This window comes from Aspergillus aculeatus (assembly GCF_001890905.1).
Source record: "Aspergillus aculeatus ATCC 16872 unplaced genomic scaffold ASPACscaffold_2, whole genome shotgun sequence".
In the NCBI taxonomy this organism is placed as follows: domain Eukaryota; kingdom Fungi; phylum Ascomycota; class Eurotiomycetes; order Eurotiales; family Aspergillaceae; genus Aspergillus; species Aspergillus aculeatus.
In genome coordinates, this window is record NW_017962977.1 from 784,694 (window position 1) to 797,487 (window position 12,794).

The window sequence follows — 12,794 nt, forward strand, 5'->3', positions numbered from 1 at the left end:
GGAGGTGAAAGAGCTGTCCTTCCCAAAAGGCACGGGGAATTAAATAGGTCGACGAAAAAGGCTCTCGTCTCCTTGCGTAGATTTGGGGGGAGGGAGTGGCTAGCAAGAGCCCACAAATGCCTCACACAAATGCATGCTGGATATTGGATGATCGGATCGACTGTGATGATTCCTGCTACAACAGAGAAAGAATAAGGTATCAAAAAGCTAGGTAGCTTTACTTGCTCCCATTCAAGCTTGGGCCAGTCCCACACTTTATAGCTGACTGCTTTTGACATCTACCGTCGAATTCCTGGGGAAGTGGTTATCTTCCAAGGGTGGGGGGGGGAAGGGAGCTTGCAGATTTTGTCATCCCAGTGTGAGGTTGCACGCGCAGGAAGCCGGGAGGAAACAGCATGCAGATTCAATGAGGATCCCCTCTTGCAAAAAAATTGGTCGGAATTAATCGCTCATAGTGATTTGAAGCTGGGCACGCAACCACTGACGCACGGTCCATAGGTTGGCTAACTTTAAAAATCTTCTTTGGGTTTCTTCTTCAGCGTGAAGAAACTGGATCAGTGTCTCACAATTGGCCGGAAGTCATTCCTCGAACTGTAGACAAAACTTGCTTGGGGTTCCAGGGCTGGTGTAGCTGTTGCAGGAACCAGGGGCCGAATCGGTGAGAAAGTCGGTGGCATATGCGTGTCTGCGCCATTTTCAGACCTGTCAGGTGTAGGTGCGACCAAGGAATTGGTTGTGTGGCTTCCCACTCGAGCATCAGGCTCTCAGGTTATAAAGTGAGGTTGCAGTCGGGAGACCTCCTTCAATCTTCAGAAAGAGGGGTGGGTGCTGTTGCCTGAGGCAGAAATTCATAATCCCTTCGACAACTATCATTTGACCTACTTGAGCTGTGTAGGTTGATGATTATCTACTCCACGAGCCTAGCAAGATTAAGCCCGATGAGCGAAATAGTATTGCAAACACCAGCATCATCCAAGACAAGATATGTATTGCGGACCTGAACCAAGGTAAACCACCCTAATACAGCCGACTGTTTTAGAAATTATAGATAAGAAGAAGATTAAAACAACTCTTTCCGGCCAGCCCGTCTCTGAACCCACGATCCTTCCACTGTCGTCGCATCAAATCTAGCAAGACACACCGGAGGGCAAGTTCTCGCACTTGCTGCTGGTCTTTCCACCGGTGACATCAACGCCGCTCCAGGTGAAGTCAGTGCAGCTGCCGTCACCGCAGAGGATGTAGATCTCGGTGGCATCGCTCTCAACGCTACCGGTAACCTTCTCCATCTTGACGCCGGAGATCGTGACGCCGTTGGTGGGGGTACCGGTGGGGCTGCCGTTCTCGTAGTCCTGCTCGATGACGATACCATAGTCGGTGATGTCGGAGATCTTGATGTTGGAGAAGGTGATGTCCTCGACCTCACCGGTGGCGTCGTAGACGGTCTTGATGCGGACACCGTTCTCGGAGTCGGTGACGGTCGAGTCGATGAAGGTGACGTTCTTGACGGTGTTGTCGTCGCGGCCGCCGACGGAGCCGATGGAGAGACCGTGGCCGCCGGAGCAAGTACCGCCGGAGAAGTAGATGTTCTGCGGAGAGAAAAGGATTAGTATCAGCGGTCAATTGGATTGGTCGGAGTCCGTTGTGGCTTGAGATCCTCTTTCCAACGCCATCTGTGGGAAGCACATACCTCGCCCGAGTTAATAGCGACACAGTCGTCCTGGTTCTTGACGGTGGCACCGGTGATGGTGATGTAGGTACTCTCGCTGATGTCGAAACCGTCAGTGTTGTGGCCGCCGTTGTCGTCACCGTCGCTGTTGTCGATGGTCACGTCCTCAATGGTAAGGTAGTCCGACTCGATGGAGATGGCCTGGACGGGGGTGTTCTTGATCTGCAGGCCCTTGATAACCGAGTTGTCCAGGGAGTGGGCGTAGAAGAACTTGGGCTTGGTCTTGCCGCCGTTGGTGCCTTCGCCGTCCCACCACTTGGCACCGTTGCCGTTGAGGACCGCTCCGGAAGACTGGGTGACGGTGATGTCCTTGCCGGAGATGTACAGGAGGGGTCCATCCCACTCCTCGTACTCCCAGGTAGTGGTGCCCTCGAAGGTGACCTGGATTGGACATGGATTTGTCAGTATGCGGTTCGATGGGAAGCATACTGGAAGGTGTGCAATCGAGGGGTACTGGGGTTGAGGCAGGAACTTACGGTGGTACCGCTCTTCAGGTCCTTGAGGTTGAGAGTCTCACCAGCAGGGACGGTGATGTCCTTGAGAACGATGTCCGTGCAGGAAGTCTTACTCTCGGAGGCCTGAGCAGCCGAGGTGAAGGTGCAGGTGGAGCGCTTGGCAAAGTCCGAGGCACGGGTGGCAGGGGCAGCAGACACCAAGGCAGTGGCCAGGGTGGCAACGCAAAGCAGGGAAGACTGGATGGAAGGCATGGTGAGACGATTCTTATCTGATCAACAGAGTAAGTTCAAAGAGAGACTGTTCTGATCTACAGAACGGAGATAACGAGAGAGTGACAAAGAGAAGAATGAAGGAATGATTGGCTTGGATGAAGAAAACAGCCGAGACAGCAGGGCGACGGAGCCCTTTTATAAGTTGCAAGAACTTCTTTCTGAGGTTATCCATTTCGTCCCTGAAGGTTCCCCAAGTGCAACCCGGCGAGGGCTATCAATCTGTAACGGGCTAGTCCCAACTCAGAACGCTAAGTCGAGTGGGCCAACGCGGCATTTTCTTAATCGAACTTGGCTTTTAGTCGTGGGGGCATCGGCCATCCCTATGCGTCAGCTTCATCAAATGCAGCCACTCGATCCGACTACTTCTGATCTGAAGGAAACCGTGTCAGCTATGCAAATGTTGCCGGTTGACGGGAGAGAGAGAGAGAGGGGGAAAGGAAAGCCACTAGTCACTGATCCTCGCGTGTTCATGACGGGAGAGAGATGACTATGATGATCCGGCAGCCACAAGCGAAGCACCGGAAACCGACCAGAGTTCTGTACTTCCCGTTCGACCCACCGCACTGGAAAACAATCAGGGGAAGGTGCTTTTCCTCATCGAAGCTTTTGGCGAAGCAATCACGAAACATCCCAGCAATTTCCGTCGCAGGACCCTCTTCCAAAGCGAGCCTCGGCAACGGAGGCTAGACAAGTCCTACACAATCCGTTCGAAACTTCCTATAGCAATGATAGATTGATGTCGGCAATTTAGACCCCCGAGGACGAATAGCTCCGCTGATCCATGCCGATTACGAGGTCTGATTTCTCCACTGATCAATATTCTCAAGAGCCACCCGTAGCGAAAGCAATATCGATTTCATTTCGTTCGGCATTTGTCAACAGGGAGCAATTTACTCGCGCCTTGAAGAAAGGCACGCCAATGAGAGCTGTCATAGGGAGCACCATCCTGACCCATCGGGATTCATTTGACTTGCCGCTGGAGAACTCCTGGCTGATTTTCCCACACCCCCGGTCCAATGACAGGTCAGCTGCAGCCCTTTCATGATGAAATTTCCAGTTAAAGTTAGGACCCTGGAAATAATGCAGGAACGGTGCAGGGGAAAACGGTGGCTCTCGACCCATCCCGGCTTGCCGGCCAGACCACAGATGCTCTCGTCTCGAGGTCCGCAATCGATACCAAATCGACGAGTTCGAGCAGACGCGTCGAGAGATATAATACTGCTTCTTATGCATACAAGCCAGCAAATTACCTGGGTGCCGTGGCCGTATAGTATCAAGTCACCGAACATTCCACTGCGAGATGAATCAATCAAACGGCCATCACGGCTTCATCGGAACAATTCACTCAGTACCAAGGTACTCGCTAAGTGGTAGACCGGTTCGAGGGATATCAACTTCATGCCCAGAGAAAGCTCCCTCCCATTCCTGACCCCACGCAAAGCTTGGAGATTGCTTGATTGTGCTCTGCCCCAATCACGTTGGCTCGTTGGTCTCTCCACCGTTGATCTTGTCTCAAAGATAACCCTCTCCACTGAGAGAGTTTCGAATCTGATTGAAAATAATAAAAACTCAGTTATACCTACTCAATACAGAGGGTAATGTGATGCAGGGATTTATCCAAGCACGCCAGATGCGTGGATCACTTTCGGCTTAACGTCGGCTGTTCTGATGGTCATCAACGCATGCTAACCATCCAGCGAACAGGAATCTAGGTAAAACACGCCACAAGCTCCTCCAGGCTTGAAGAAGAATGACTTCTACGTAGCAGGCATGATTGCGAAACTGGGTAAGGGTGAAGCAGTTGTAGCATAAACGGCCGGGTATACGTACCACATTCCCCACACGCCACCCAAAACCAGCACTAGTATCTCCGAACATCGGCCCTACGAACCAGTCAGCACTCGGCATTAAGGGGTCCTACCCCCGACACATTACTATTTCGGGCTGGTTGAGTTTCAGGTCGATTGCGGGCAGACAGTTGAGTGCTAGGGAAGTTCTAGAATTGTTTACGATTAACGATAGGAGGTCTTGGGAACTTTCCAAGCACAATGGACAATGGCAACTCCGGGATTTGGGGGTATATAAACACATCATACTACACTTGTTACCTTACTGCTTTCCCTACTTTCCCTGCTCTTCATACTTCCCTTCCTCCCAAGCAACGTCTTCTCTTTTCCTTTCTCTTGGTAGAAACAGTTATATGCTTACGCTCTAGCAGAACAACTATATATTCAAGAACATTTTTGCCGCTAGCACAACAACACCCAGATTTGCTTCCTCATTCCAAGGCTCAATCAGCACACAACCATCAAAGCATCAAACCCTCCTTCGTCTTCAAGCAGCGCAAATATTCCCACCCACCAAACCTACACCAATATCCCAACCACCTAAAAGCCAAACACCAAGAAAAATCAAGCAAACCCAAACCACACCATATCCCTCTCCCCATGAATCGGCACCGTATGGCCCACCCCAGTAGCAAAGATCCCCTGCAACCCCGGTCCCCACACCGTCGTCTCATAATTCGCCTCGGGGACACTCGCCTCCGTCGCCTGGGGCGCATCGTAGTTATACCCCCACACACCAGCCCACTGCTTGACGGTCTCGTAGTAGTTCTGCGGGTAGAGGGTGGTGTCGACGCTGCCGTGGTAGATCTGCATGCGGGGGCGGGCACCGGCGTACCCGGGGTCCATGGCCTCGGCGATGCTGGCCCAGTGCGCCGGGGTGGTGATCGACTCGCCCAGGGCGCAGGTGCTGTTCCACGCGTCGACTTGGTGAGTGGCGCTGTAGAAGCAGCCGGCGGGCACGCCGGAGTAGACTGTTGCGGCGGCGAAGAGGTTGGGGTAGGTGGCTGCCATTACGTTCTTTATCATCGTCATTATCATTAGTGTTGGTCTTGCGGTGGGTGGCGGGGGGAGGAGGAGGAGGAGGAGGAGGAGGAGGAGGAGGAGGGGGGGATAACACGGAGTTTGTGTATGGGATATTGAGGCAAAGACATACCGTCATCATGGCGCCGGAACTCGACCCCGTCACAAACACCTTGCTGGTGTCCGCGTTGTACTTCGCGATCGTCCAAATGACCATGTTGGCGATGGAGTTGCTGTTGCCCCCGCCGTTGTGGGTGAGGGTCGCCGGCGAGCTGACGTCCCAGCAGGTGCCCGAGTACGGGCTCTGCGGGTAGATGACGATGAAGCCGTATTGCTCGGCCAGGGTCGCGTAGGGCGAGCCGCTGTAGTACGCGGATGCCGTGCCGGTGCCTAATGCCCCTGAAGTTAGGCTTGCCGTCTGGAAAAGGGTGGGGACGGGGACTGAGACAAAACGGAGGAAGGCACAGACAGTAATGGATGGCAACAATGATGCCGGGCTTGGTGGCTAGATTCGTGGGCACGTAGATGTACATGCCCACGTTGGTAGGGTTGCTACCGAAGTTGGTCACCTGCTGTAGGGAGCCGGCTCGAGGGTAGACTACCGAGTCCCGGTTCCCTAAAACACCGGCCCTGCATGACAGTGCGCACAGCACGCAGGTGAGCAGAAGTGAGAGGCAAAGCATCATTCAACGTTATAACTTGGTCTCGATGCAAGGAGATAATGGTGAAGAGGTGGGTGGTCGTTCTCTGCATCTCTGAAGGTGTGTGTATATATAAGCCTTTCACGGCTAAATCCAGACCTTGTACACAATCAACCTGAAATCGATCCGCGACAAACTCCATTTCTGCCTCTGTAGGCCAAGTCGATCGGAGGAGGCGGGGGATGTCTCCGTGAATTGGAAGAGCCATGAATTGTCAGGGATAGACAGCAGGTGAGGGCTAGAGATCGACATTCCCGGGCTGGGCCCCGTAACGGAAGGCGTTAGAGTCTGACACGAAATCATTTGGCGTTTCAGGAACGCACCGTGATGTTGTTGAATAGCCGGGTTTCAGCCGAATTGGCAAAGTTGGTAGGAAGGATTATCCGGATAACCCCACGTTGGTAGAGGTGTCGTGGTTGACATTTTGGTGGAGGGCTGAAGATTACAGGCTGCATGGCTGAAGTATACCCCAGAAATCGGCTTTACAGCCGGTGAGGGGGGTTTCCAAACAGGCTCAACTCAAGTGATCACATCGGTTTTCCTCGCCGCTCAATCACAATACATCAAATAGAATTCAATCGGGACCTTTTAGATACCTTATGAATCTCAATCAAATAAAAAACTCTTAGAAATGATACTGAGTAATAATACTGAGGAAACACCCTCCGATGACATACCGAACAAGCACACCGAATACACAATCATAATCATACGATTATCACATTTAGAATCAAAGCAGAAACTTTTTCTAACAGATTTTGTCTAATCGAAAAACAACAGGCACGGCCACATGCCAGTAAATGCAATGCAGACACAAATCGAAAAAGAAAAGAGTCCATACGACACCTAGCTCTCTCTTCTCTTATGACATAGGCAATCGACGTCGTGGCTAGCCTGCAAGTTTCCCGCCCTGGTAGAAACATCCGTAGCAAGGGAAGGACATCGTCAAAGCTCTCCGGGTATTGGAAAAATAAGAAAAAGGAAAAGAAAAAAGACGTATGAATGCAAAAACAAAGAGAAAGGCTCTTCAAACCCTCCAGCGAAACCAACCAATCTCCCTAGATTCGTTTCATGAGAACCCGTCTCCCCACCTCACTTCTTCCATTGATGCTGGGTCCACGGTTCATATCATCATCTGTACAAGGGAATGTCGACAAGCCCCCCACTCTATCTTTCAGATGGAAGTTAGATGAGCGACCGATCTTGCTGGCGAAAAGAAAAATCATGGACGAGAAGATTAGGATGAATGTTCATAACAGATCACAGACATGTCGTGACGAAGTGTCAAAAGCGGAACAGTAAACAAAGAAATCTTTCCAGAAGAACGAAATCATTTTTGTATTGTCATTGCAAGGGATATCTATGAGGCTTCCTCGCCGGCAGTAGAGGGAGTCTTGGAGGGTCGGCGCTCAACCGCGGGTTGCGACTTGGTCAGCAGAGGGGAGGTAGGGTTCGATGGCGGGGAGGTGGCCATGTTGTCCCGGTCTTCCAAGGCAGCCAAAGCACTGCACACTTCGTTAGTATCAACTAGCCAATAATTCTAAATGACCACTCACCTGAAAGCGTTAATCGAAGTAACTTCCTCCTTCTTGCCGACAGGGGGAGTGCCGGTCCGGCTGCTAGCAGCACTATCATCACTACCACGAACCAGGTTGCCACCAGGGCCAAGGTTCTTCCGTCCGCTGTTGCTGCGAGATCCCAGCATGCTAGAGGGTCCGAAAGACATCGGCTGGTTGGTGTTGCGGGTCGTCCGCAGACGGCGGAGATCGTCACTGCCGACCTTGCTCGAGGCAAAGTCCTGGGGAGGAGCTTGGTTGCCGTAGTTGCTGTAGCTGCGGGCATCACCACGACCCAGTCCCGGGCGGCTGCCGCGGTTGGCCTGCTGGCGAAGACGCTCCATCTCGGCCTCTTGTTGTGCGCGAGCAGCCTAGTGGGATAATTAGCTGGAGTTTGAGAGAAAAAAAATGGAGGGGCTGTAGGACTCACCTCTTCACGGATCTGCTGGATAGTTTTGGGTCCCTTATCGGCATCCTTGGAGTGCCAGCGGGCATTACGCAGGTCGATGATATCCTAGCATGGAAGTTAGTCAAGCTGTAACAATAGCAGGCACTCGTCAACGTACCATCAACATGAAGCGCAATCTGCTGGGCAAGTCAGGAGTCTGCATCATAAGGCTGATGCGGTGGAAGTAAGCATCCATCATCGCGTGTCCACGCTCCGAGGCATCGAGGCTAGCACCGATGGTGCGCAGGAGGCTGGTCAAACTCTCAACCTCGGCCTCATCGGGCATACCCTCATAATCGACAAGCTTCTTCACACACTCGTGCATGATACGTTCAGTCAACATGCCCAGCTTGTACAGCTCACCAATGAACTTGACGAGACCAAGACCACGACGCTTGGCAGCAGCGGCCTTATAGTACTCATCAGACATCATAGCAGCTTCCTCCGTCTGGCCCTCGGGCTTAGGAGGCAGGTTGACCTTCCAACCACGCTCGAACTCCTCTTGACAACGGTTGAGGAGGTACTTGCGGAACAGACTGCCACCAGCGACGACGTTGCCGTTCTTGTCGTGGATGTTCTCGTCCTTGATCTCGGGGCTCATGCTCTCCAGCATACTCTTGCAGAACTTGGCGTAGATGGAAGCCCAGTGGGCCTCGTCAGTAGCCTTCTCGAAAGTAAGCTGGATGACCTGGCGCAGGGTGCGTCCATCCGATTCGTCCTTGGATTGGGAGACAATCTCCAAGATCTGTCCAGAGATACGGTCGAAGTTCTCGGGCGTCATCTTGTTCAAGGCAGCCTTCACCTTACGCTGCACCACATCAGGAGGCATGTGAGTCGAGCCAGCAGGAGTAGGACCAGCAGTGGTAGTCTGACCGACACTGCGGGGCTTCCATCCAGTGGTGGAGACCTGGAGGGCCTCGACCTCCTTGCCAGCGGTGAGAGGCATGGACTTGGCCATGTCCTCCTCCTTCTTGGCATGCTGCTTGTCGCGCTTGCTGCTGTTGCGAGTACCGGAGCGGCCAGAGCCGGGGCGAGGCGAGGGCATGCCAGGGTGCATAGGGCTAGAGTTGGTGCGCCCAATGGCGCCACCAACGCTCAGACCGCGACCAAAGGAGCCGAAGGGATTGCCAACAGCGGAGGCTTGGCGAGACATAGCAAAGCGCTGCTCGGAAGTAGTGCCTGGGGGCAGGCTGTTGCGGTTGCCGGGCTGGCCGAAATTGCCCATTCCGGGGAAGCCCTGACCGATGCCGGGGCGAGAGCTCTGTCGGCCGCTGGCCATCGGGGTGCGGGCCGACTGGGGACGTGACGAGTCACTGTCACCGACGGTCTCACGCACGCGCAAGTCCCAATCAATCGAGGGCTTCTCCTTGAACACATTCTGGAACTGAAGCAAGAACTCCTTGTTGTAGTGGAACTTGCGATCGGTAGGAGCGTTGGCATTCAGGGCCGGGTTGGGAGAAGCAATGGACTCGGGGTAAGTGATCTTGCTGAGATCATCGATCAGGCGAGCCGAGTGCAGGGACTTCATGGCAGCGCTGGGCTGAGGAGGCTCAACCGCCTTGCTGGTCTCCAGCTTGAGAGCAGCAGGCTTCTGCTTGAGAGCACTGGCGGGCCTGGCAGGAGGACCCATATCAGAGGCGGGCGTAGCGGTGCCGCTCTCGGTGCTAGTCTCGGTTGCAGAGAAACCACCCTTCTTCAACGAGGCGAAAAGGTCCTTCTTCTTTTGATCCTCGTCGGTGACAGCGCCGGCTTCACGGTTCTTGGCCTTGGCTTCCTCAAGAGCCTCGGCCTCACGCTCAGCCTGCTTCATGTTGGCTTCCCACGCCTCGCGCTCCTCCTTCTCCTTGCGCTCCTTCGCCTCCTTCTCGGCTTGCTTCTTGGCGTAGTAGGCAGCCTCAGCCTCGCGCTCCTTGGCCTCGATTTCGGCCATCTCGCGCTCAATGGCATCGTAGTCGATGTCATCGTCATCAGCAGGAGCGGGCGCGGGAGCAGGAGCGGACTCAGCAGGCTTAACGGGCTCTTCCGCCTTGGTCTCCTCTGGCTTGTCCTTCAAGCTCAACTCCTCAAGCTTCTTGCGGGCGGCCTCCTCATCAGCAGCCTTCTTGGCAGCCTCTTCCTCCTCCTGCTGCTTACGAGCGGCCTCTTCTTCCTCCTGTTGGCGAGCAGCCTCCTCCTCATCCTTCTTGCGCTGGGCAGCGGCGGCCTCCTCCTCGTCCTTCTTGCGCTGGGCAGCGGCGGCCTCCTCCTCGGCCTTGCGGCGCTGCTCAGCCTCTTCCTGTTCGATCTTCTGGCGGACAGCGTCCTTCAACTCCTTCTTCTTCTCCTCGTCCGTCTTAGTAGACTTGGACTCGGTGCGAGTGTGGTCGGCGCTGCTGCCGGTGCGAGGGGGAGGAGTCGAAGTGGGAGTCGCAATCTTAACAGGGGACGGGGTGATACGAGCTGGGGAGGCAGGAGCCTTTTCAAACGTCTTTACCACGCCGCTACCGGGATCCTTGATGATGATCGGGCTCTTCTTGGCAGGAATGACGAACGGCGTCTTTGCGGGAGCGGGGCTGTTCGACGTGCGGCTTCCGGTGTGAGCATGGCCAGGGCCGGGAGGACCAGCAGGGGGCTGGCCCTGGCCAAGGCTAGATCCAGGGCGGTCATTAGACATCTGCGAGGGCGTACGAGAGAGGGAGGTGGCTTGGGCGGGAGGCTGAACAGGGTACTGGTTCTGCATGTACGGAGCCTGGGGGTTGAACGGCATTCCGGGGCGTGGTTGCGGGGACGGGGGAGTCATATACTGGACACCACCCATGTAGCCTTGGGGGTAGTAGCCGTAAGCAGCGGGGTCGTAGCCGGGGTAGGCCTGGTTGGTTTTCATCAACGTTAGATATTGCTCAAAATTCCCGCTTTCTGGCGCTAAATTGATGGGTGGGATTGGTGGAAGGGGGGCTTTAGCAGTTGCAGCGTAGATGGGTGAAAGTGATGGTCGGCGGTATGATCCTTTTCTTCGGGTTCCATATCCACGTCGGAAGGGTTTATTATGGGGAGGTCTCACAGTTTGGGGTCCCATCGGTTGTCCATAACCGTACGCCTGCGGGGGCATCTGCGCGTGTGCCATGGGAACCTGGTTCATCTGGGGAGTCGCAGGATGCGCGTTTGCAAGGGCGGGGCTGCGGCTCGCTTGGTGAGGAGAGTTGGGGAAAGGTGCGAGGGGGCGACCTTGGTTGGGGGCGTGGAACTGAGGGCCCATGTTGGGAGCGCCGCGGGCCTGGTTGGGAGTGGTGCGGAAGTTGGGACCTGGAGAGTAAGGAACTTGACCCTGATAGCTCGACTGAGAATAACCACGGCCGCGACCGCCCTGATGGGGGTAACCGCCACGGCCGGGAACACTACCCATGTGACTGCTCATATCGCTGTGAGTCGATTGGGAAGATTCGCGACGGAGGTGGGTCGACTGAGGACCGGGGCCAAGGGGTGCCTGTGGAGCCGCGCGCATCTGTTGCTAGCGCAAGACAAAGATTAATACCAGCATATCTCAGGTGTGGGTAGATCGAGGTATGCCAAGACAGGAAACGTGCGCGCCCTTGCAAAAAATTTTGCTTCCCATCCATCTCCCTCTGAATCGCCCTACAGTATTTTGCCGCCTCCTTCTTGGCTTTGCCCCATGGAGTTGGACACCCAAGGGATTCTTCGTAGATAATGTAGGGCAAAATCACATAGTGCGATCCGGGCAAACTGTGCAACAAATAGAAGGGGTCCACTTACGCTATCGCCAGCATCGCCAAAGCTGCCAAAGTTGGGAACGTTACCCTGCGCCTGGTAGGTCGACGGCGGTGGCCGGCCACCGCTGGAAGCGGGTTGAGGGATAGGGGAAGGCGAAGTCTGGGGGGAAGTCACACGGGGGTTGGCGGGCGGAGTGACACCAAGACCGGCCTGAGGCTGAGTAGCCAAAGACGCGGGATTGCCCATGCTAGGCGAGGACTGCTGGTTGGCGAAGCCGAACTGCAGACTGTTGGGACGACCGGTCTGGCCGCCGTTGGGAATATATCCGGAGGTGCCAGCAGAGGTGATGGTCACCGAAGGCTTGCGGGAATGATCGCTTTGAGGAGCCGGGGCGCCATTGACGATGGTGACGCCGGGGGTTTGGGATTGCTGCATGGGTTTGCCGCTCACAGGAGATGCTGAGGTCGACTTCCCATGTTGCGACGAGCCGCCCACAGTGACGGGAGCGGCGGTCGAGTCCGTCGCGGACTTCTTGGTGGCGCTGGCGTAGGAACGAGGCGCCGTCGACGGCGAGGCAGATTGTGCGGGAGAGGAGGCGGCCTGGGTCGAGGTGCTCTGTCCTTGAGGTTGGAGGCCTGACTTGGGAGGGATCGAGCTCATTAGACAGGTAATGCGAGGTAAAAAGGATTCAAGCGCTTTTTAGTTTTGAGTTGACGATTGACTTGACGTCGTTCGAGAAGCAAGTCCGTTCGGGAGGAGAAGAGGGACCTGCAACAGTAGAGAGGAGAGGATGAGAAATCTTCAATAAGAAAAATTGAAGAGAGGGGAAAGATGGGAGAGGGAAGTGTCAAAGGGCGTGTTACAACAAACAAGGTACACGCTCTAGAACCACAACATCCACAAAAAAAAAGTCCTCACACAAAATGGGAGAGGAGGGGGGAGGAGGAGGTGGGTGTGAGAGAAGGGTAGTGGTAGAGGGGAGGGGAGGGGAGTGGTGTTTTTTTCGTGTCAGGGAAGGACGACGAAAAGAGGAAGGGAAGGAAGAGAGAAAAAAAACGAA

At 54.7% G+C, this 12,794-nt stretch overlaps 3 protein-coding genes across 3 annotated transcripts; all 3 read right to left on the minus strand.

Moving 5' to 3' along the window:
- Positions 1-1,127: 1,127 nt before the first annotated feature.
- Positions 1,128-2,433, minus strand: ASPACDRAFT_23116 (glycoside hydrolase family 28 protein; the record flags this gene model as incomplete). Its single annotated transcript, XM_020199170.1, has 3 exons — positions 1,128-1,586; positions 1,688-2,107; positions 2,203-2,433. The coding sequence occupies 3 exons, from the start codon at positions 2,431-2,433 to the stop codon at positions 1,128-1,130; spliced, it is 1,110 nt and encodes a 369-aa protein (XP_020059905.1).
- Positions 2,434-4,865: 2,432 nt separating this feature from the next.
- Positions 4,866-6,004, minus strand: axeA (putative acetyl xylan esterase; the record flags this gene model as incomplete). Its single annotated transcript, XM_020200557.1, has 3 exons — positions 4,866-5,318; positions 5,455-5,711; positions 5,791-6,004. The coding sequence occupies 3 exons, from the start codon at positions 6,002-6,004 to the stop codon at positions 4,866-4,868; spliced, it is 924 nt and encodes a 307-aa protein (XP_020059906.1).
- A 1,378-nt stretch (positions 6,005-7,382) lies between these two features.
- Positions 7,383-12,394, minus strand: ASPACDRAFT_341 (putative eukaryotic translation initiation factor subunit eIF-4F; the record flags this gene model as incomplete). Its single annotated transcript, XM_020200017.2, has 5 exons — positions 7,383-7,527; positions 7,579-7,949; positions 8,009-8,092; positions 8,145-11,507; positions 11,777-12,394. The coding sequence occupies 5 exons, from the start codon at positions 12,392-12,394 to the stop codon at positions 7,383-7,385; spliced, it is 4,581 nt and encodes a 1,526-aa protein (XP_020059907.1).
- Positions 12,395-12,794: the final 400 nt, after the last annotated feature.